At 50.4% G+C, this 24,717-nt stretch overlaps 1 protein-coding gene across 1 annotated transcript in view; it reads right to left on the bottom strand.

Annotated features, from left to right (window-relative positions):
* The window catches only part of LOC128270876 (leucine-rich repeat-containing G-protein coupled receptor 5-like), a 39,068-nt gene extending 19,604 nt beyond the window's left edge, over window positions 1-19,464 (bottom strand). Inside the window, exon 1 of the mRNA XM_053008302.1 lies at window positions 19,052-19,464. Within this exon, the coding sequence (XP_052864262.1) occupies window positions 19,052-19,464 (413 nt within the window). The remainder of the gene's footprint in view (window positions 1-19,051) is intronic.
* Between the last annotated feature and the right edge of the window lie 5,253 nt (window positions 19,465-24,717).

Here is a 24,717-nt window from a genome sequence, read left to right as displayed (position 1 = left end):
ACAATCGCTGCACGACTATTTCCGGCCCTTAAACGGTTCTTTAACCCCTTCCTGGAGCTCAAATTCAGGATAATAGTATCGGATCACACTCTCGGCGCGGACCGGCACAACGGATTGCAGCTGCAACGTGAACCATGACCGGACACTACGGACCGTGGTCGATGCGTTCCGCATCGACACGGACGAAGGCAAGTGGAACCATGCACGCTGGTCAACTGACGATGGCCGTCCTGATGATTCGATGCTCGTAAATGGCTTTTCGCAGCGCGCACAGTATGTGAGTGAACTGTACAATCGTGAACCGGAACCGGCGGTGCCGTTTGGCTTCGAAACGGGTTCCCAATCGGCGGGCCCCTGGGGGTTCAAAGGGTACTGACCAAGCGCCCAGCGTTAATGGCTTATGATAATGTTATTAACATCCCACAGAAAGATGGTTCCCATTTCGGTGTGACTTCTGTTCTGAGGCGTACTCACCAAAAAGGCCACCCGACCAAAAGCCTGGGTAATTGTTTTGTCGGCCGTTTGTGCTTGTGACTCCCTGTGACGACATTTACGGCTGCCGCTGGGACTGCCGACGGAGCTACACACTGCGCCCGAACCGTGCACCGCGAACGAACCGCGAAAATCACTATAATCCAAACTAATTGACCATAAATGTCACCGGGTGCTATAAAAATAAGCCATCCACACACACACACACACACACAACACACCACTAGTGCTGCGCGACCGAAAGGACTCCGGTGACTGGCTTTTGGGTTAGGTGAAAAATAGCGGCTCGTAAATCATAAAAAGTTATGTTACTCCCGCGCGAATCGGAACCGGCGCACGTTCCGCCGCGGCTGCTGCTGCTTGGGGCGGCGAACTAAGAGACACTGCGTGGCCCTAAACTATTGCTTCCTTTGTGCACTGCAACTGTAAGTCCCGGGTCTTGAAGCGGATTGAAGTGCAAAACTTGAGCAACGCCCGGCACGACGGCCGCCAACACATCATTCTTAATCTTCACCGCTGGCTTCCGTGGAAAATGGAAAAGAATATGTTGCGTCCCGCTAGGATCTTAGACCGTTCCTCACGCGGCTGAAGTTTATATTTAAATATTTATTACCCCGGCTTATGAACTCACTTCAGGGTCAGTCTTGGTGAGATTGTGTGAAGCTTGTACCACTTTTAGACTCGGTTCCGTTGTTACGTCAACTGTTTCTATGTCAGACGCCTTCTTCGATTGCCTACTTGTGGAAATGAACTGCAGTGCAGTGACTGATGCTTAGCGAAGTTCACCATCAACACATACCGTCCGTGGTTGCTTTATAAAGCGCAACGATGCATTTTAACTATTAAGCATTTTTGAAAATGCAATTACCTTGTTTAAAAATAAAATACAGTTTCGCCCCTCTATAATCCTCTATAACCAGATGAGCTTCTTTAGAAAGTTTTTCGGAATGATCGAATTCAAAACCTTGAAAGCAAAGCCTGCTGTTGCTTCCATTATACTAGGATCGAGAACAATAATTTCATTTTTCATAAAATGTAACTTTATCATTCTCTTGCGTAACTTACATTCAAGAAACATTACCATTCTGCGTTAACTTTCACATTTTTCGTGTTTCTATATGTTACTATTTACTAAACCCTAAAATTGAAGCACTTGGAAGATTACTTTAATATCCAGAAAATGATATAAAATCTGACAGGACAACTGTGCTTTTCTTCTGTCAATCACATAACACACAATTGATGTAAAAAACAGCATCAGTATTTATCCTTCTCTAGCTTCTGTTTCATTTCAGGAAAATAATTATGTTCGACTGACGAGCTGTCGCAAAAGTGTCCAAATCTATTTATAGCCCCCAATTCAGCGCTGATTAAGGCATACTTATGCACGAATTCATCAAAAACATAGTAGGCTCTTAAGATCTCTTAAGATATCTTTTCTTTCGCGCTGACTTGGTAAGAAAACTGTTGCACAGCTGTTTGGTGGTCGCGGGCGCCATCGTCATCACCCATACAGATTGCCATTCATCAGCTGACACACTAGTTACGACCCGGTTCAGTATTCGTCGTTGTCGTCGTCGTCATTGTCGTCAGCCAGTCGTTCCACGTTTAGGTCAGACATAATTAAGTACATCAAATCGAAGCAGCGTTTTGATTAGATGAGGTGGAATAATGAAGAGATTCATCTTGTATGCATCAAGCACCACTTGGGGCCGCATGCCGAGGGGCTCCGGAGCTGTAAGTACTGTCCCGCCGCGTCGTCGTCTGTGACGATAGACATCCATCACCGCACCATCACGGCGCTTTGCATGTGCACCAGTTTGCCGCCTGTGATCTTGCGCTTTTTGAGCTGTTAAAAACGAAATGACCCACTCAAAAGGGGCGATAAAATTCATAATGTCCTGCGTTTAATGGTGTGACGGTTTTGTGGCCGTGTGCTGCTGCTGGCCGCATTTCGTGGTGACGTTAGTACGATCATCTTTCTCCCTCGCGAAAGGTTCGAGTGCACTTCAGTTCGAAACCCGGTCCGCGGGGGAGACGGCCAACGGACCGTTTCCACTTAAGTGTCCCCTTTTTCCGTCTTAGTTAATCTTTTCTTACCAATTTCTCTTCGCAACTCTCAGCCGGCAGCGCCGGTCTAGGGAAGGAGCAGCCGTGTAATCACACTTGAGCTGCATTATTCATTCACCCTTTCCACATTCAATCAAACGATGCAAAATAATATCAGCACCAACTGCACGCGATGCGAACGCTGCTGCTTTGCATCCGGGACTTCTGCGGCATTGGACTCCAACACTCGTAGGACACGCGACCCGCGGAGCTCCGATTTCCCATAATGCCGCTGACAAGTGTAGACGGAGCCAAGTTAGCAGCCGCATGTTGGCATCGAGAATCGAGCGAATCTTTTGAGTACGTGTTTATCCCGTCGGGAGCGCTTGCACTTCGTAAAGGATTCTGTTTCTGTGTGTGTGTGTTTTTTTTTCATGTTTCCCAACCCGGCGCAGTATTGTACATTTTACAACGCATTTCCCACGTCTCGGTCTACGCTGGAGTTCGTTCGGTTTCTGGGTCACCGTGCTACGGCCAAGGAGCCACCATGGCGATGGGCACAAAGTAGCATAAAAAACGCAATCGATTGCTGCTGGGAATCGATGGTTCGTTCGCTTTCCAATATGCAAATACTGGCAACCCGCAGGGAGGAACCAACAGAACAACAATCGACATACGGGGCACGGGATGGGTGTGTGTTTAGGAGGGGTAGAACCATCGGAAAGACGATCCAGCGCTCGAAAGCTCTGCAGTGGCCGGTTAACAACTGCAGTACAGGAGATTTTGCACTGAAAATGTGAAATCAATCGAATCACGGCTCCAGTAAGTGCTGAACCAGGCTGAACAAAGTAAGAAGACACTCCGTTCCGTTCGTTTGCTCTGCACCACACACTGGCACAATCGCTGTGGTGTGGCGTGTCCAAATTGGTAGGGAAAACGGAAAATGCATGTCACTGGGTACACACACAGACGGAGCGAATCGGATCGGACTTCGAATGCAGTTCGAATGATGAAGACATTGATCGTGCCTGTTGATCGTTGTGCGGAATTGTCTGACACACTTTCGTCGCTGCTGAATTATGAAGCTTCCGACAGCGCTTGTTGGTGGCGCTTATGGTGCTTAATGGCGCTATTTATGGTAACCAGACATGCTCCAAGCGTAATGAGACTTTTTTTTGTTGTGTGCTTTCTTTCGTTATTTACTGACGATGGGAACGAACAAGAAATCGAAGTTTTGGTTTTCATAGCGTTCCTATTATAAAGGAAAATTGTTTCCTCGATTTATTGAATAATTATTTTCTGTTAAATTGTTGGTTGTGGTTGAATTTTTTTAAATTAATCTGTCTGATTTTTCCGTAGTACTAAAACTGTACTAAAAACCAACCAAGGTGCTGTGTAGGCTTCAGGATTTGCAAATTTCAAAGCGAACCCAATAAGTCACCAACTAACCATATCAAGTGAAAAGCCATTTCCCTTTCCGACGCGATGATAATCTGCTCGGTTCTCCAACATTCAAATAAATTCCTTTCTGTTGGAAGCAATATGTTCAAAGACGGACAGAGAGACAGTAACGATATTTGTGTCATCAAATATATTGCCGAGCTTAATCAAATCAACAAACTCAACACAAAAATTCCTATAACGATTGTGGTCCAATACAAATCGTGATACCACACGTGGCATCGTGTATGCCTTAACCGCCCGAAGAGCCAGCTACACTCTCTCTTTATCTCTCTCTCTTCGTCCCTCCGAGGATATATCACAAACAATAGATCTCGCGAAGCGACGAAAGGAACCTTTGCACGGACCCTCTGTTTGCTCAAGTGTCAGCCATCCGTGTTTGTTTATGTGCGCCACGCGAAACCGCCCAATATTCGGGCGCTCTGGGTGTAAATTGATGAAGTGTTTGCATTTAATTAAACGGTTTCTTTTCCCCGGGAAGCCGGCACCCGCACCGGAAATGCATTAATCAGCGCCACAGAAATACGCAGAGAGGCTCTCGTGTGCCTTGGGCTTCCACATTGCATCCTGGCGAAGTGGATGTGTGTGTGTGTTGGTAGGGCGTTTCCAGTGAACGCCTCGTCGGAAGGAGAGCCGTTTCGTGTATCGCACTACTTTACGAGCCGGCCAAGGAACTCCGCCTCCGCGGGCGGTGGTGGGCAACAATAAACGAATGAAGGATGTGCCATACGGATCGTTCTCAGTGGAAGCTACCGAAACCGATACGCAGCGGCTATTAAGTCGTAAATTCGCACACGCACACATCGCGGTTCGTGTCGGTTCGCCATAAGGACCCACACGGATTCTCGAGCACGGACACCTTTTGTTTGTAGATCGCGTCCTGGGGGTCGAGCCCAGCCCAACGCGGAGTCAATGACTTTTGGGTGGCACACACCACCAAGGATCCCAAGCCACGGCGTGCGAGATAATCAAGGCACCGCCCGAAAGAAAGTGGTGGCCAACGAGAATGTTTTTCTGGTTTCAAGGCTCCACAAACGATCCTCTTTGAGCGTAACGAACCCAGTTGGTTCCGACTTTTACGATGTGCTGGCACGCGAACCGACGCGACGAGGCCAACAAATTGGAGCATCTCTTTAAGACGCCGTTGCCACGCGGTACTTCTCAGGCGGATAATGAAGACTGCACCGTGCGGTTGCGTGTGCCCGCCATCGGTCATTTCGATTTCCGAATCCTTAGCCGACGGCTAACGGTCGTTCCGCTTTCCATTGATGGTTTCTTTTCGTTTCAAATTTCCGTTTCCGGTGCGAGGCCACTCGCGGAACCCCTCGGATCCTACGTAGACGCTTGCTCCTGACCTTAAATATTGGATTGCGTGTACGCCAGTTGCCGACGACTTTAGCAGTTGTTAGCACCACGTGACGTGCTTTAATGTTTAACTATTGCGATTCGCGCCACGCGAATTGGCTCGCTTTGTGCTGAAAGGCTAATGTTTTCGTGGCTTTCGTGAAGGATTTAGTGAAACGCGATCGCATAAATCACCCTTGTGTGTGACTGCAAAATATGTTTAGATTGAGGAAACACGCTGTTCAAGGTGTGGTTCGCGAACAAATGGACCTCGATCAGGACCTAATGTTCCGCCATGAACGAGACTCGGAAGTGCGTGCTCGTGATCGGTGTCTAATAGGCAGCAATTAGTTGAAGTTGTACATTTGTCACTCTCAACTCTTTGCCAAACCGTAATTAAAGGGCCAGAAAACTCCTAGACTACTGCTTAAAGCGTAGAGGCCATATTTTATTCAATTTTAGCAAAAGCAAAAGAAACCTACAAAAAGAGTTGAAGTTCTAATTAATCACCCAGCGACGGGCGACAATAAATTCGGGGCTTAACTTTTGGGGACCAAAATTAATTTTCCCCCGAAACCCCGTTCGACAACATCGCTCATCAAATAATCATCAATGGCCCCGGTCGGGCCATCATCAATCGGCAGGACGTTAATCCGTAATCGAATGTCTCAAGTGTCGTTAACACATCATTTCCCCCGTGTGGCGGGCAAACACTTTCCCCCGCAGCCAGCCACTCTCCTGCTGCCATAATGGCAGTCGCATAATGGAATCGGGCCCCCCGAAGTATCTTTTTTCATCGAACTTTCGGAGGGAAAGCGGAGGGTACTACTGCTACCGGGACGATAGGGTGAGGTCCCGGAAGTGACGGATCGCCCGTTTGCCGAACCAACCGAACGCTTCGGTGTGGTCGACGGAAATGAATTTCTTGCATATCACTCTAGCTCGGAAGCTGTGTGCTCAGCTTCAACAGCATCAGCAACAACCGACCCGGCAACCGGCAGTCAGCCGACACTCAGTCGATCCGGTGATGCCAGGACACGAAAGGATAAAAAATCAAATTCGAGCAGAACGAACGGCGAGCTTGGAGCGGAACAGGAAGTGGTACGGGGAAAAATCTTGAATGACGCGCATCCTCCGGGGGGATCCGATCTGTGGACTCCTGTCTTGCTCCTGCCCCGGGTGGTACGGTGCCGAATAGATCAGTTACAAGAATGTAATAAATTTAATAGAAATGATTGATGAGATGTTTTCCCATTCTTCAATCAAGCAGCGCCACGCCGCTGGCGTGGTCCAGCGTTGGCCCGTGGCCCCAAGCTTCCGAGTGGTGCAGAAGATGGCGAAGCAGTAAAAAGAGCCCCACTGAGACATTATTTATCGTTTCACTGCACCGGCTGGCTGGTTGGCTGGTGGCTGACTGGTGGCTTCGAGATAGTTGCGATTAAATAAATTTCCTGTGCGTCAACCGTCGAACACTGGACCGAGTGGCTGGCTGGCTGGCTGGCAGGAAAATAGATGCAAAAAGCATAAAAGAGTGCGCACTGGAAGAGTTACGTAGCGGAGTTGAAAAATGAACTCAAACTAGATTAGAGTCGACGCCTTCACTCCAGTTCCACCAGTTCACTTCCGCTTTTCCGCGAAGCTCGCTATCCGGTAACAACATTATGATCATTGGCGCTCGCCACCCTTCAATCAACAAGATTATTACGAGTGGCCCAATCAACCGGCAACGCCGCGGTCATTGAAATTTCACGTTCCGCTTTGGAGTAAATCGCTGTCAGCGGTCAATCGCGTGGTAAAGTGACGTTTGATTGGATTACTTCCGAGAGTATTTTACCATACTCACCATCTATGCTCAAAATGTGGTCGTAAACCAGTAAATGATTCATTTTTTGTAATCTGTTCTTAAATGTGAGCAGATCATAGCCTGCTCGATGTGCTCGAACTCAAAGCCAGCGTGGCGCTACCTTTCACATTCCAAAATGCCACTTGTGGAACTTCACTACCAAGTGTTGAAATGTTTGCAAAATTTGTAAAACATAAAATTCTAGGTGGTAACATCAAGTCGGCAAAAGTTTTTGCCTTTCGGGTGCATCAAACTTCGCAACACGATGTTAACCGAGTTTCCCGCAAATTTTCGCGCTCTTTCCCAAGCGATATAAACTTCATTTATTGCTTCAACCGTCGGCCCGGCTGGAGGTGGATTATCGTTCAGCAGCTCACGGCCGGCTGGCGGGCGAACGATCTCGTCAAACATCGTCATTAATTTCGTTCCGTTCGAATATGGATTCGACAGCCGTACCGTGCTGCGCGCGGTTGTTCGTGAGAAAATTCGGACAACGCAGCACCAAATTGCAGCTTGACCCTGTCAGCGCTGGGGTGCTGCAAATCTTGCCGAAAGATCGCGAACGAAAGGGCACCGGCGGCAGCATCACCATTAACAAGCAGAATGAAACCGTACAAAAATATGGCCAACACGGTGAACTCCGATGGGTCCGTGTCGAAGCCGCACGCTGACAGTAATGCAATTTTTCACCGAAAGCCGACCGGGGCCCAGACAAGAAGACATACGGTTCCTTGACCATTTCTTGGATTCCATTGCACTTGTTTTCCACGTCATTTTTTTGGTTCAGTCGGTTCAGTTTGGCTGGCCATCGTCCATCGTTGCCGCTTCATTGGCGCGCTGAAAGAATGGATAATTTATAAATTTTCGACTTCATCACCGCCGGCCAGACCGTGTCAGATGCATTATATTTAATGTCGGCCGCAGAGGCCAAAAAACAAGGACCACGCCGAACACACGCGCCCGGCGAGCGATGCAAAACGATGCGTTAACGACTCTCGGCCGGTTCCCGGGTGAGAAAAGCGCGCCGTGCACCGTGTGTTGAGCGTGAAAAAATGCAGCTGAGGATGTTCTATTTTTTTTTATGTTGAGCAGCACGTCAGCTCCGCGAGCGTGAGAAAGCAAATGGGGAACGGACAGGGCGCGTGGTCCGTTGAAATTTGCTATCAATTTGCCAAACTAAAAATAATTACTCCGATCCAGACCCCCGGGGTGGAGGGGGGGTGCCGGGGGCGAGACCAGACGCCACAACAACAATGTCACGGACAGGATGTTGCTGTTTTTTACACCGTTTTTTGGGGCCATCGAATATCAATATCTATCTGCGCCCAGCCGACGGTGCGCGAAAGGCTGGCTCAGGGTGTGTTTACCGAACGCCGGCCCCGGCTTTGTAGTCCGGAAGTGGATGGGGATTTAATGGCCAAAACGACCAACAGTAAACAACGCCAACGATTGAATTTGGCTGCCCTGGATGTATGTATAGCGCGGTGCAACTAATTGGGAAAAGAACTCGGCCCATCGAAAACCGGGTCCGGTTGCCAACGCGGAGCAATACGGGACCATGGTGCCTCGGTGCCGAATGGCAAAAAGTATGATTACATTTTTTAATTCAATCAAACCGGGTCTCGGGGCGGATTGCGCCGGCAACGTTTGAAAGTCATTAAATTCGCTGCGAACGCCGGACGATGCCATTGCCGTTTCTTCCTATTTACAACCGGATTAGGGAGACGCGGAGCGCTAAGGCAAGGGCTTTGGGAGGGCGGTGCTACAACCCGCCAGAGGGACGCATTTTATGATGCCTTCTCAATAGGGCATGACTGGAATAAATGTTGCTGTAGCAACGGCGGCAGAGTGCGCGTAACAATCGCTTAACAATTTCAATGCTCTCAACGGGAGGGCCGAGGCCAAGGTTTGCGGAGGGCCGCGCCGTAGAACAACAAACACCCCCCCCTGGGGGAAGGCGTGCCGTGGGGAGCAGAGAAAAAAGCACAGCATCACTGGGCGCTGCCACATCCCGAGTCACGATGTGCATGATGGCCATCTAATGGCAGATGATTTCTTTTCAGACCCGGCACGCGGCGCACCCGGCTCTCGGTATCCTTGCGGGGGTATCTTGCGAACGGAGCCTGGAGCTCCCTACCCAGCCGGGCCGCCTACCACGAGTAATGCTTTGGCTTACGAGCCAAAGCTTCTCACGCAAACCGCAAACCCCGGGCAGATGTAATCGGCAGATGACGGCCATAGAGATTTGCCAGGACCTCATCTTTCCCTGCTGGCTGGCTTCGACGACAATATTGAAACGATCGTTTGCTGTGTGCGGCAACGGGGGCCAACCCCGGGTCGGAGTGAAACTGAAAAAATTGGAACATTTTACCGCCAGCGTGCCAGCGCAGGACTTTCCGCCCGTTAGAGGCCGTAAATACGCGCATGATAAATTGCAGTCCATCAACAACGGAGGCCGCTGGCCGGTGCCTACCCACCGCGTGTTCTTACTAATCATTTCGAGCGATTACGCGGTGCTGGGTGCTGGCCGCACCACCAATTTTCGGTGGCCTTTCCCTTGCCCTGGAACAGAAAAAACCAAGATCGTCTGGCCGCAAAAGCCTTTCTATGGTTCCGTTCCGAAAACCCGGACGCTTCGGTGGCTCCTAGATTGAAAGCGATCCTATCGGTTAGGCCCCGGGCGCGTTTTCGGAGCCACCCGGTAAATTGTACTTTTATAGTTAAGAGACCCCAGCGCTGGCCGTGGGGTCCACACAAATAAAACCGGCACATTACTGGAGCCACACAATCATGAGCCATCAGCCGGCCAGAAATCCGTACACAAAAAACAAACTGGCACACTGGCAGGAATCAGAGCGCAAAACCCCTTCCTGCGGACAGAGTGCGGTTTGTGCGGTTTATGGATGGTCATTTTCATTTCCATTATCCTCGGGGGGGAAAACGGGCCCCCGGTTCTGGGGGGCCTTCAATCTATCAGCCCGGTGACAGACAACGATCGAGGGTGTCGCGGTGGGTCACCCGCCGGACAAATGGTACACAATTTGCGCACAAATCGAGCGTATAATTTAATTTCACTTTCTCCGTCCCGCAGGTCATAGTTTCCTTTTCTGGGCCGCTCACAACAAATTAGTTTTGATAAGTCGGTCATTTCAGTCGGCCGAACGTGACCCGCGGCCGGTTGTTTCCGGTTACGCAGCAAAGCAGATGGTCAGCGTCAGCGAAAAGAAGATGCTATGATGGCTCCGGGTATGACATATTGCCCAACCAACGAAAGCAAACGTGGCGTTGACAGGAGTGGCAGCGCCAAAAACGGAAACGACATTCCACGCTACGCGAAAAGGATGCGCCGTACATTAGCCGGACCGACCGATGCACCGTGAAATATTGTGACACTTTGCTGAAATGTTGTTTTTATACAACAATCAACCGACTCTGGTTGGCTGCTCCGTCGCTCATTTCGATGATTAATACGAACGTTTTCTTCAAACAACTCGCTGACGACCACCAAGAAGTCGTCGTCGTCATCGAGCGACAATAATACCGCCCACCGCAGGCGAAAGTAGAGAGGCAAATACAATTTATAATAAATGCAAGCGAGCGTGTGTAGTATGCAAATTGGAATGCTTGTCGTGCCATAATCGAAAACATCCTTCAAAACCAACGGCAAAAGAAAGGACCCAAAGACCGCGGCCGCGGCGTGGCATTTATATTGCAACTTCAACTGCTCGCTGCCCCATCGGCGTGCGGTAAGTAATGGGCACTACAAATCGCTATTCGTTATTCGTTCGTCTGGGTGGCGTCCAAGACCAGCGCCCGGACCGGTAACCGGCGCTGGCCGGCCACACACTTGACCCAAATGTCAACGACGGCGGCCAAAGAGAAGAGAGACAGCCGACGGCCAAAGTGTCGAGGAGGACGTCGATGGTCCTCTGGACGCATTGATTCGTCCCAATTTATTTGCTCGCTTGTAACACACGTGCGCATGCCATACCGTATTTTTGCGCATTTATTGGCAGCACTCTGCGAACCGAAAAATGTCACCCAGAAAAGCAATTAAAAATGACGCCGCTCGAAATGGTGGCAGCACTCCGTTATCATGCTGTGGTAGATTTAATAAAAAAAGTGCGTCAGGATGTGTACAGGGTGTAACGAGGGACACCTGGTAAAGGTCGCGAACGGTTCGGGTTGAGAGACGGAACAGTTTTGACCTCAAATGCAATGGGCTGTCAATTTTTAATTTTAATTTCATTCAGATGAATTTAATGGCTCAACGTCAAAAGGTAAAAGAATTTAAATGAGCAATAAAGGAAAAAGGCGATTTAAAGGTTGATGAAGGACGAGTGTATAAGTCACAGCTCGATCCGGGAAACAATCCTCTAGTATTTTAATGCGTCTTAACGCGTCTAATAAATTGGATTATGAGGATAAGTCAACACAAACGCGTCAGCCGGCCTACTTAGGTGACACGTGTCAGCATCAAAGCCAAAAGAGAGGACATAAAAGAAAGACTGAGCAAGAGAACCACCAAAGCCGCAAAGTGCAAAAAAACCGAGATGTTACGTTCGCCAATGCCGGTCGTTGGCCCCGGGTTCAGAGGTCCGGGTGGTATGCGTGCCACGAATAGCCAAGCACGAGTTTCGTGCAATGTTTATCGTCCACCGAGCTAGGCAGCTAGGCTGGCGCGACGTTAGCTCGGAATTCGAATCAAAATAAACCAATAAAAATAAAAGAAATTCGAGCGCGCCACGCATATTCGATGCGAGCCGGTTTCCGCCGGTTCTTCGGCTCCGCACATCCGCTATGAATTCCGTGACCAGATTGATTGGCTATACCTCGACACAGCCGCGCGCGGCCACCACAGTGTGGCGAACCCACACCAGACGTGGTCGGAATGTCCAGTCCTGAAGAAGTGAACCCACACCGCCCAGAAATGGGCTCTAATGCGTGTGGTGTAAATTCGTGGCCATGAAATGAATACAGATTACACACTGCGCTCCTGCGGCCTGTCGACAGCTTCCCCATCCTGTGACCGATTGAAGTTCGAGTGACCATGCTGGCAACATCAAAAACATTTAACCCTTCAGCGCTGCACACGTATGCTCTGAGCTCGGTCGTGCTGCACACAAAACACAATTGGCAGCTGTTGCGCTAAAGTGCGCCACGACAGGACCCACAACGGCAGGAACTTAACACTTGATGCTTCGACGTTCGCCGACGCCACCGGCAACGGAGATTGCTGGTCTCCGGTGTCCGCGGTCCGGAAATGGAAGCCGACAAACCGTGCACCGAACGTGCGCCAGTTCCGGTTCCGGCCCAGCTGTCACCAGGCGGCGTCTTGGTTCGCGGCGGGGCCATGAATAATGCTCTGCGGCAGCGTGGTGACTACACTTGAACTGCATTTGAATGCACTCGGTAACCGATTCAAGACGGATCACGTGCAGCGGCGCGCAATTGAGTGGCGAAATTGCATAAGTTTATTACGACCGCACATGCCGCGGGTCGCGGGTGCTGGCAGCATGTGCCCGTGGCACCTTACAATAACGGGGCATTCGTGCTCTACAAACAAAAAGGAAGATGCTTGCGGGTTCTGTCTTCGCAGTACGGAGGAAGCTCATTAGGCAACTGGACGGGCAATTGTCTGCAGCGGCGGTGTCTTGAAGTTTTTCATTTCGAAGACAATTATAAAAGGAAAGCAATGAATGCCATTGTTTTCCTCAAGCCGGTTTAGTACACAGGGGTTTATGATGCTCTAGAGGGATTGGTATATTAATTCTCTGTTTGTAATAAGTTTTTAGGTTCGATCAAAAATAACAAACTATTTAAACTATATCCTTTAGATCCTTTCTAAATATTTAAATTTTTATATCAATTTGTTTATGACACTTAAGTAATTGCAGTTTTCCAGGAACATCTGTCGTTCGTATCATTGTTGGCCTCAGTACAATAGTCCAAAACACCATGAAATACTAGGCCCATACATGAGGCCCGGAACTATCAATACAAAACAGGTCTTAACGGTAATAAAGTCAGTCAGACCCAGAGACTTGCGACAGTCGGTCTGGATCCAGCTCCTAATAACGACACATTCGAAACATTAGTGGCATTAGTGTTATCGACTTAACAAAAAATTCTAATAAATGGTTGTTTAAAAAGTGCAAGTACATTCATTTGACAAGGACTTTGCTTCCACATCATCCATTCGGCTGCAAAGCACATTTTTTTCGTTACACAAAAAGCCCAAGTAGAAGTACCAAGTCCTGCCCTGAAAGGATCTGCTGATTTACGTCGCCGTAATTGCCGTAATCCTTTCTATCCGGGCGTAAAGCTCCGCCCGGTTTGAAGCAGTCCCGTACAGGCAATTTTTGCGATTTTTATTCATTTTTACGTTTCTCGTGAGAGAAAACTTTCGAACCAGGTTAGCAACCTTTAATCGTGTCCCGGTGTGTTGCCTAACGAGAGCAATCCACGGCAGGGATACCCGACCCGACGGTTCCGGTGTCGAACGCTTCACATTTCCATGTTCAACTGCCCCCGGTGGACCGTGACCGGGTCCGGGTCAAAATGAAGTTCAACTGTAAGTTATGACCCTCCCCCCAAAGCAGCAGTTCGCTACAAGCAGCTCGAAAGTGTATTTTTGCAAAACTGTACTGTCCCCAGTGCTGGATGCTGTTTAGGGACCGCCTTCCGCTGGACGCTTGTCTGTGCGCCGGACACGGCCGGCCACATTTTACCATCTGTCCAGGTTAATGGTTGTCATTAAGCAAGCCAACGGATCGTCTTTTTCCTGCGCCACTTTAATTTCAAACCACCGGCCCTTATTGAGCAGAAGGGTGAATCCGAAGTGTGCTTCAAACTAAGCAGCGTGTTCTTCTGCGTGACCTACAATGTAACTCGCACACTGTCACTGTCCTCCACCATGGCGCTCCATAAAACCGGGCCCCGTGTAATGGGCGTAATGGGCGACAAAATTCATTTAGAGCCACGTGGGCCCGCGCCGTGTAAAATCCGATAAGTACGAGATCGGAGCGAGGTTCCACTCGGAAAACTGCACGCAATTTATCGTGGGCCCACGTACGCCCGGCTCCTCCCAGGCTGCATATTACTTTTTCCTGTGTTAATATGTTGCTACTGCTGCTGGTGCTGCTGCTGCGAACATACGGAAGGCGAAGTTGTGGTGACACTTTTAAGAACGTTAGCGGGAGTTCCGAGCGGCAGCTATTACCGGAATGCATGCAAAACATGCCAGGCGAACATCGGACGGGCATCGAGCATAACCGAGCCACAAAGCCGCTGCCAGGCCGCGCTTGTGACTCCCAAGGGAATCGAAGAGAGGTGTCAACCGGGGGTCGACTATCAGCGCCTTCTAGCACCTCCCCCCGATGCGTGTCAAGCGCTACCTGCACGAACTAGGCACTGGGGAGTATTTTGATTACGCTGTTATTACCTGCCATCAATTTAACCTGTTTCGAGCGGTGGCGCCATCTAGGAGCGAAATGCCTGCAGCGTCACGCGGCGCAGTGGCGTGCCTTTTAATGATAATAATCACGCCATGAATAAAATAATAAACAAACTTTTAATAAATTGCCCGTAATGTCGTTACAACATTTAGACGAACCGTTCCCCGTGGCGCTTCCACGGGGTGTCGGCGGGTGGCTAAAGTTGCTCTAAGTGGACTTTATGGATAGCGGAGGGGACCACTCAGCCTGACGGGAACCATGCGGTCACCGGCCTCGGCAGAGTTTAGAACAACGCGCATGATTAGGGCGCAATAGGAGAGGACGCCCCCCCCCCCCCGAGGTGGCTCCTAGTGCGTGGATTAGCTGTCGTTCATCCCAGGCACAGGCGGAAGTGGTATTTGTGGTGTGACCGGAAATGAACACCAGTGAAACGGGCAAAAGTTGGTGGTTAGCTCGAACATCGAAAATGAAATCGGATCGGATGCTCTTAGCCACACTATGGCCGACCCTAACGCCCATTACGGTGCCGGATGACGGTGGCGATGGCGCAGGTAGCTGGCCGGACTGGCTCTGACAGGCGACGGCCGGCGGCGCTCGGCAATTGCACGATTATGATTGCAAATGGATGCCGACTCATTTGCTAATGAGATTTGGAATTGATACGCCCTCCGGTGGATCTCCGGAGTCATCAGGTGCTGGCGTTTGTGATCCGGGTTTAGTTCCACTTCGTAGTGGAACCAACCCATGAAGCATCTTCCCTTCGATGCTGGCCTTCCGATGCCCTGTCTGTCCGGTTTCCATGGTTAGAACATGCTTCTTCCCTTCACCGAAGCAAGAAAAATGAATTAATAAACATTGGTGTTGTCAGTCACTAAAAAGTAGATAACCTTTTGAAAAAACCGGCCTCCATTTTTAAACTGTCGAATGGTTGGCTCTTGACAGTTCGAGATGACAGCGACACGGTTCTTACACGCATAGGTCGTCTGCCTCTCATAATACCAAGGTTGATGTATAAATCTTATTTATAGAAAGCAAACTATTTAAAGCGAACTCGACCGAGTTACTAGAAGAGTATACTTTGGCTTACCAAACGCTTGATGTTGCCCAGTCATCCTTATCCAGACCTTATCATCCGACAAATCATTTAATTGCGACGCCTCCGATCGTTGCTTGCGCAAATTGAATATGATAATGAAACCATTAACCGCCCCCTAACAAACGTTTTCGCATGTTTTGCCATCAGGTTTAATGCGAAACAGAAAGCGACACACGTACGGACTCGCGGACACGGCGCGGTGCAGTGATGTGGTGAACAAATCGTCGAACGATTGACCGGTGCCATTGGAGCCGATCGGGAAAACCACGGAAAACCCATTAGGCTTGGGGCCCATGTAACCGATACGCCATTCACCGCTCTTCTATGCTGCAGACCCGACCACGGTGCACCGGCAGCAACGTGCAGCATAAATTGCTTTCCCGCAACGATTCGTCGGTACCACGTGACTCGTCCGACCGACCGGAAACGCTTCACGTTGCAGGTCCACTTTGTTTTTATTTTCCCTCCTCCGTGTGTGTGTGTGACCAGGGTTCAAAGTAGCAGCAGCCTCCGGTACAAATTGTTTGATTGGTGGCATAATTGAATAAAAGTCAACCGACCGCCGTCCGGTCTGGTTCGGGTGCTCGCCAATCGATCGGCTGCACACCGCAAACCGTGATCCGGCGTGAAGAGGTGGGATTTTCTTCCCCGAGGGCGGATTAGAGGGGGACGTGGGTGTACACAAGCAAAACCACCACCAGCACCACCACAAACATTGGTCCGGCTCGGCGCTGGACGGCTACAATCGCAAACCGAGGGACGAGATTAGCCGTCTGGCTCCTGCTGTCTGATCCCAGACAGAAGTTACGGGCGCAACACACACGACGCACTGACTTACGAGTGAAGTTCCCCGGACCGTGCGAGTGTGTGTGTTTGGAGATCCCGAGATTGCCGCCCCCGAACGTTGGGCGTGGGTATCGAAGAAGGATTCCCTAACCCGTCGCCCTAGCTTGGTGACTGTTTTCTGCGTGTCGTGCAGAAAAAAAACAGGGACGAAAAGGACGATAAAAAGCGCGACCAAATCACGTCGAGTGGCTCCAGGGCCCACAGCGTCAGCGCTGCTGGCAGCAGCTGGCACCATAAATCAGGACAATTTTCCGCCCCACGCAACAACCGAAGGGGGTGACCGAAAATGGAGATGACTTTTCGGTCACTCCCGAGCGTTTAATTGTCGGTCGAAACTTTTTGCCGGCAGCGGCGGCCACAGTGAGAGCCAACGGTCAAAGTGTGGGCGGGGGGCGTTGTCGTGTCGAAAGTGATCTAAATCTAAAAGTCTGCTGGAAAACTCCAACAGACTTTTTTGTTTGTTTTCGGGGTTCCCAGTATCCCTCGTCGAGGCCACCCATACGACTCGTAAGCCCCTCACAGAGCTTTAGTGTGTGTGTGTGTGTCCTTTATGACCCACAATCAGGCTGAGGACACTCCAACGTCGCTCTATTTTTATTGGGCAACACAGCGCGGCGAAAGTGAAAGCGTAAAGGTGTGATAACCCGGTGCCGCTGGATTGCGGACAAGCATTCCGGGGATGGAGTTGATGAATGTCCTGAAATCAATGAAATGCACTTCAGCGCTTTGCAGATTGCAGTAAAGTAACAAATGGCCATTTCATGGTACGCCGCCAGGGGGCCAACCCCGGCCTTTGTTTATGTTTGCTCCCAACGATTTACGACTGCCATTATGGAGTTTCGATTTTTCTGGTTGCCCGTGGCAGGCCTTAGCACACGCGTCCCCTTTGGGGACGGGTGGACTACAAAACTGGGTTGGCAGCCGTGAAGCGCAAATATTTATTTTGAGCTTCATTCAGTGAATTCTCATTCACTCGGCTCCATTAGCTTTATGGCGTTGACGTGCTATGTGGAGTTACAGTACAAAAAAAACACAACTCAATTAAAAAGCCGTTTCGGAAGGGAATCCGTCACCGTTGGTCTACTGTCAAACGCTCCTAATAGTTGGGTTGACTTGCGGCGCTTCAAGATAACAGGTCCGCCATCCTATTGTACTTTTTATCTTCTTTATTAAACGCCTTCGTGTTACAGTTAGGCTCTCGCGAATGCTTCACTCGCGTGTTGTAAACCCACAGTACCCACTTATCTCCAGCACCAGAGGCTCATCTTGAGGGACCATATGTTGGTGTATTAAAGTATACTTTCTATTCGTTTTCAGATTACCCATAAAAGGCGCGCAGTTTCATCTTGTGGAAGCTACTAGAGAAAAGAGAGTCAACTTCAGAAAGCGATCCGATGGGGATCCTATACACCCAAATCCGTGGCTGCTCGTTTATGACCACGGATCACCACGGAGCACGAAACACTCGTCCCGTCACGGCACGGGCTGTTGATAGCACCGAACGCCATCGTCGTTATCAGTGTCACGAGGTGTACCGAAGTTCTGGTCCGTCACTGGGCTGTCTGCCGCGACCGAAGTTAATCGTCTTTATCGTGGGCCCCCGGGTCTCTAGTATCAACTCTGTCTCACTTTCACGTCCGACGGCCCGATCGAAAGTGACGACGCAAATCGGTTTTCGGTGCTTCGGGGCTCGGAAGCCAATCTAGGTGGGCCACACCATGATGCTGTGGAATCGCTGCCACGTCACTCACCCACTCAGTTCCCTCGCGCGAAATGATGAGTTTTCTTTCACTTTCACCACTGGTTTCGTTTTATGGAAATTTGGTCCGCCGAGGGGTCGGTGGAGTTTTATTGCCGTCTCGGGGATAGTGGCTGATGGAGTGCCGGCTCGCTGGCTGGATACCGATCGGCGGCCAGTTAACAACCGGCCAGCTGGAGCACGCCACTGGTGAACGCTGGACTGGAGCTGGAGGTTTGCATACCCCCCCCCCGGATCGGTCCGGAGACTGTTTTCCACTTTTCACGGGCCTAGAATGAATATTTCATGAACCCGACCCACTGTCGGGTGGTGATCTGCTGACCCAGCCAGCTAATCTGACAGCCAGCTTCGGTAGTCTAGAGGGCGAACAGAAGCTGCCGCCTAATGGAGGGAACGCCATTGTGAGTTCGCTCTTCTGGTCATACCGCGGGCTGATTATTCCATCGAAACCACCGATCGAGGTCGCCCATTAATTCTGGACGTTGTTCCGGTTCCAGCACTCCATATCTCCATATGCCGAATGCCAAATGCGATGAGATTCCGTAGACAAGTGCCAGTTCCGTGCGGAGCCATGGCTCCCTCGCTAGACGCTCTCCTCTAGCACCGTGTGTTCCTCCAGCGCGCGAAAACTGTCGCCAAGGTTAAGCGAGATAACTGCCCCGTAACGGAGTTTGAGTTTTTCGTAATTCTTCGCCGCCCGAAACCGTAGATCGACCACTTTCGGGGGGTTTCTTAGTTCCAGCTCCTGCACGAATCGCTCCAGCAGATCGGCCACCTTCAGCTCCCGGTGAAGTCGAGCCACGTCCAGGGCCGTCCGACCGGCAGTGTTCATCTCGAACGGGCTACAGCCGGCCTCCAGCAAACTCTCGGCACACCGCCGATGACCTCCGCTAGCTGCCAGGTGCAGGGCAGTGTTACCCATGCGATCCGTTCTGGTGCAATCTCCACCACGTTTTAGGGTCACCTCGAGGGCACGTTCTTGGCCACTGGCAGCCGCCAACAGGACCGGAGTCCGCTGATTTTCGTCCAACGAGTTCACCTCCCATCGGGTCGCTTCCTTCAGCACGGAAAGCGTGCCACCGATGGCCGCCCAGTGAAATCGGTTCGTGCTACCCATCACCCTATCGCACACTGGCCAGTGGGTACCCCGGTAGTAGTTCACCACACGTTGAGGACGCTTATCACTTCCGCTGCAACGCAAGCTTATCTCAAGTGGCTCAAGACACTTTTACGATATATTGTCTGAGTTCGATTCGGAGGCGATGGCAACCCTATCTGTGGCCCGATGGAACACTGATTAAACGATCGATGATTTCACTCTGTTCCGGCCAGTCATAGGGAGGTTTTGGACAAGAAGTTTCTTCCAGTTAACACCGTGCAGCATTTGCTTGCCGACAACACGTACTGGTAAATAAGGAATCTTTTCCGGAACACTGCTTCTCCAGCTTCGCAAACGGTTTATGTGACAATCGCTGTAACGGAGAATCCAGTCGTCGGCTGGCCAGGTTATCTATCAAAAGTCCCCACCCAGGAGATCTGGGTCAGTTAGCAAAAGTCTCCACCACGAAAGCGAACGGAAGTCATCCAAGGAGCCAGGAGCGTTGACGTCGATATCGATGCCACAACGCCTTGCCGCGTGTATTGATTAGTTGGCGATGGCGCGAGTATAAATAATATGCAAATGACTTCATTTGCCCCGCGGATACCTCACACACGCAGCCTTCTTCCCTCTTCGGGCCAACGTCACGGGTGCGAATTAATCTCGTGTCGCCTCGCCTCGGACCGCGTAATCTAATATCATCCCGATGCGGTGCCAGATCTTGCGGAGCGCGCCAGCTCGGCTATCAATCGTGCCATCTGGCGTGTGGCGCAGAACGCCCCGTTGCCGGACGGACGGGCGTAACCGGTGGGTCGGTAATTAAACGTAAAGGTGCAACGCTGCCGGTGCACTCTGACGCAGTTTTAATTACTTTCAGCCACAAATCCTGCCCATTTCAGCGATGCGCGCACTGAATCCACAAGAAGCGACCACCGGCGTCTGGCAAGTCGCGTATTAGAAGCCAGAAGCGGAGCGAAAAAAAACCGGGACGATCCATCGATATTCCGCGCACTGGCGCGCCATAAATCGTGTGTCCCCCGCCGGTGGCGACATTCCGGATGAACAAGTGGCCTCGCCGGCAAGTAGCCGGGTGGCCCTTAAGAAACCCGCAGGCGGGCGGGCGGTGGGGGGGTGACTTAATTTGTTCATTAATGCGACACCGTGTCTTGGCACGGGGCACGACGCTGTCCCACTGTGGTCCGCTTCCGTTCTGTCTGCCTGTCCGTCAGCAGCAGTCTCCGCCCCGCAAAGCGCAAGCATATTTAAAAAGAGAAATTAATAACACGATAACGTCTCGAGATAACGAAACGGGGCCCCCGGTGGTCGTGCCGAACATGCCGCAGCACACCGCAGTCCCAACTTTTCTAGCGCATCTGCGTGCGTGTGCACGCAGACACACGTTGAAGTAGCCACTAGTTGAGTTCGGTTAGGAAAAAAGGGACAGATTAAGAGGGGTTTTCCACGCAACAGCTGGCTGGCTGGCTGGCTGGCTGCGGCCACTGGGCGGTTGCATAGGAAATAAATCAACCAGTGAGTTATATTAATGGACGGCATATTTTATGCCACTATAGCTGCATATATAATTCATCGCCGAGCGCTTCCGAGCCGGGCGTTCGGGATATTTCTATGCTAAAGTGAGCGCGATGAAGAACTCGTTTGCAAAATGGCTCTCTCAAATCTTGACGGTAAGAAAAGTGCCAAGTGTGGCTCATTTTTCTCGCTTTATACCTTACATGCCCCAGGGCCTGTCGACATTCCAGTGTCGGTGAGTAATTTCTAAAGGTGGACACTTTTCCGATGATGTTCTTTTACTGTGTGAACGTAGTGAATTACAGTTGAACTGTCTTGCAATCTCAGTTCAACTTTCTTGCAAGTTAAAGATGTTTTTAAAGCAAAGCTCTGTTTGCCTCCTCAAATAAAGTTACACAACAAAGGGATTCATTTTGAAGTTTGAGGAACTGAGTTCTGTGTCCTTCCTGGCCAGTTTGGAACTTTTCCTAGTCCGGGTATCCTGTGACCTATGCCGATAATTTTAATGATACCATTTTAACGAATGACAAAAAGGTCATTTTAAGAGAACCTTCTTTAAGAAAATTCAAATCCAAACTTACTCCAAACTTTGTGCTTCAAATAGCCTAGTGTCACAGAATAAAAGGCAATGCAAGAGTTACTTCTAAATCGTGGGGTCATCAACCCAGTGCAATACGTGACAGAATCATATCTTGATATGTGTTTCCAATATCAGCTTGTGGCTTATAAAATGCCTAAAGCTTATAAAATAAAACAAAAATGAGGAAAACAATTAATCCATCATGCACAAAAGTGCACGTCATTTTTATTGTGGCTGCCAAAAAACGAAACGATGTTTCACGCAGTTTACTTTCATCGCTAACCTGCGCCCGTTCGTTGTCACCGTTCATAGCACGTTAACCCGGAGCACCCCAGTAAAGCACCGTGCCCCGTAATCCTGCAACAGATGACAGCTCAAGCTGAGCGTCCGAGCATCCTTTCCATCATTTTATGCGTGCCTCAGACCGTTCCATCGTGAATTAATGTCAACGCTGGAAACTAGCCAAAATGATTAATTACCTTATCGCCCAGCCACCGCCATTGCGGCCAGTGATTTTTGACCGGTGGCCAGCCCAACCGAGCCCAACCTGCGCCGACTGTTGCTGTCGTCGCCACATCAAAGGCGCTCCACAAAGTGTGTGTTATCGTTTCGGGTCCATCGGCGAAAATCTGCTGCGCCAATGGTGCGGAGCGCACAGGTGATAAAACATATCCTGAGAGTGACGAGGACTCGTTTCGGCCATATGGCAAATCCACTCCACGTGGGTCGGATGCCCTGGGCAAGCATTAAAAATGGCCTCGACAATGTTTACGATCATCGTACGCAACCCCCAAAAAAGGACATGCGCCCGCGCGCACGCGGCAAGCCTTTTGCTCGATGCCGTGCCGTTCCTGGCTCCAGCATATGATTCATTTATTTTATTTTATTTTGCCATTTTTCAGCAAAACCCGTCAAAGTGAGTGAGTGAAACGAAACATCATTCCGTACGCCTCAAGAGAAGCAACAAAGTTGGTCAGCTCGGCCGGCCGAGGCCGACGGGGCTCAGGGCGTACGAATTTTTATCATTTTATCGCCGTTATGCTACGTTCCTCGTGCGGCGCACGCTGATGCCGAGTTCTCTGTTATGCTGCCGGCGGCGTGGCGGCGTGATAAAAATGGTCTGGTAAAAAAAAACGGCAGAAACGATCGCATAACGACCGGCTCGCAAAAAAAGGACCGACTCGTGGGAAAAGTGTACAAAAACCCGAAAGCCCGAGCGATTGGCTGGGATTTATGGCCGTCGGCCGCCCGACCGTGGTGCCAGGAGATCGAGTATCGTGTCGGTCGTCCGATCGATCGCTCGACCGGAGTGCTGCGAGTTTCTCTGTTTTTAATGAGCAAAAATATTTCCTATTTCGGTGCACGGTGCGCAGCATGGTGGCCACTGCTACGGTCGGACTGACCCAGAAAGGTAACCGTATTTGTGTCCTTAGCGGTCCCTCGGAGCGGAGCTCGGCGAGCCAACATGTAACGGCGAGCCGGTAAGGCAAAAATAAATAAACCCATTCCCGGCTCCATTGGTCTTGGAAGAAGCGGTAATCGATCTGCTCGCTCCGTCCCGTCCGGAATTGGGACAAATTTAACAACTCTTGCCCCGGCCGGCCATCGGCGCATTAGCAATGCACTAAATGATGCATTAGGAGGGCTGCAGCGTAAGCCGGATGGCAATAAAGCTGAGCTTCTAAATCAGAAGCAAATCGTTCCGCACCATAGCAGCAGCAGGGAGGCCACAAATCAACGCCCTTTCCGATCCGCAAAGGCACATCCGGCGCTACGGGGGGCAATTGATGGTGCATGCTGACTGGCTAGCTGGCTGGCTTGCCGGGCAGGGCAATAAATGCAATAAAGAAGTTGGCACCGAAAGTGCGTCTGGCAATAACGGAAAGTTGTTCGAATAAAATGTATTTATTTATTTTTCCCATCGTGGCCGGGACCGGGAATGTAAGCGAGCGCGTACGTCTGCAGTAATTGGGGCTCGTTAAAGAAATCTCCTTCGAAATTAAACTGAGCCCCTATTTAATGGCACGGTGGCGCTGTTAATGCAGAATCATTTGATGTGATTTAATTAACGATACATCATAAACGTAATGTGCTGAGCGCACCTACGCAACGACCGGACGGTCGAAAGAAGCTCGAACGTTTTAATCCCTTCGTGCTCGCGGCTCGATCGCAAACAGGTTCGGTGGCCTTACTGCAATTAACGGATTCGTCCTCGCCTTAAGGGTGTCTAGGCACGATAGCATTAGTGTTTAAAGTTTAAAGCTTTTGCGTCAATGCGGATCAACAGGTTCCATCCTGCCGTGGCCACCGAATGAAGGCAGGCATCGGCGATCATCGGTGGGCCAACGTTTGCGCCAACATTAATCGAACGGTGCAAATTTGTCGGCAAGGCTATCGTGAATGTTCAAATTAAATCAAGATTCATTTTATCACAGCACCCAACTGTGCCACACGCAACCTCATTGATCACACAGACACACTCGAAAAATGGAGAGATAAATGGTGCGCCATGTTTTGCTCCTTCTTAACGCAACTCCAGATCGCTTAGGGTCGACATTACAACATGTTTTCGTGCTGCTGTAAAAGTAAAACGAAATTATTGACCGTTTTCGGTCGGTTCGGTACACTTCGGGAACAAGCAATTACCATAAGCCCAGCCGGTGGAAAACGGAACAACGGCCACTGGAGCACCACTGGAGCAGGGTAGCCCATCATAATCGAACGGGTTTCGGCGGGCGCAGTGAATGTAAATAGTGTTTTTATTATCTTCCTGCGATCGCTCTGACCGGTCCCTGGCCGAACGGCGGCCCGTTGGACTTCCTCGGGCCATCGTGGGTCTCCGCGGTCTCCCTGGGTCCGTAGGCGCCGGGTAAACGAACTCCACCAAGCCCCGACGATATATTGCTCATGTCTTAATTACAAATTAAACGACATAAATTCAGGACTCGGCTACAGTTCGTTGCCGGTGGCTCCCTTTGCTGCTGTCGGCCCTGGACCGAGGCCATGTCGTGGTCGCGGTCCGGACAATTTACTACCGGTCTCAAGGATTGACGCAACATCGGGATCGACGGTAAATTTATGCGCGGCCCAGACGCCGCCCAAGTGAAAGCGAACGGACCGAACGGAGCGATGGGCCGCCGCCCATCCGTTATCCTTCGATC

The sequence above is a fragment of the Anopheles cruzii genome, chromosome 3 (genome assembly GCF_943734635.1).
Source record: "Anopheles cruzii chromosome 3, idAnoCruzAS_RS32_06, whole genome shotgun sequence".
NCBI classification, from domain to species: Eukaryota; Metazoa; Arthropoda; class Insecta; order Diptera; family Culicidae; genus Anopheles; species Anopheles cruzii.
Note: the sequence above shows the minus strand (reverse complement) of the source record. Positions and strands in the feature narration are given on the sequence as shown.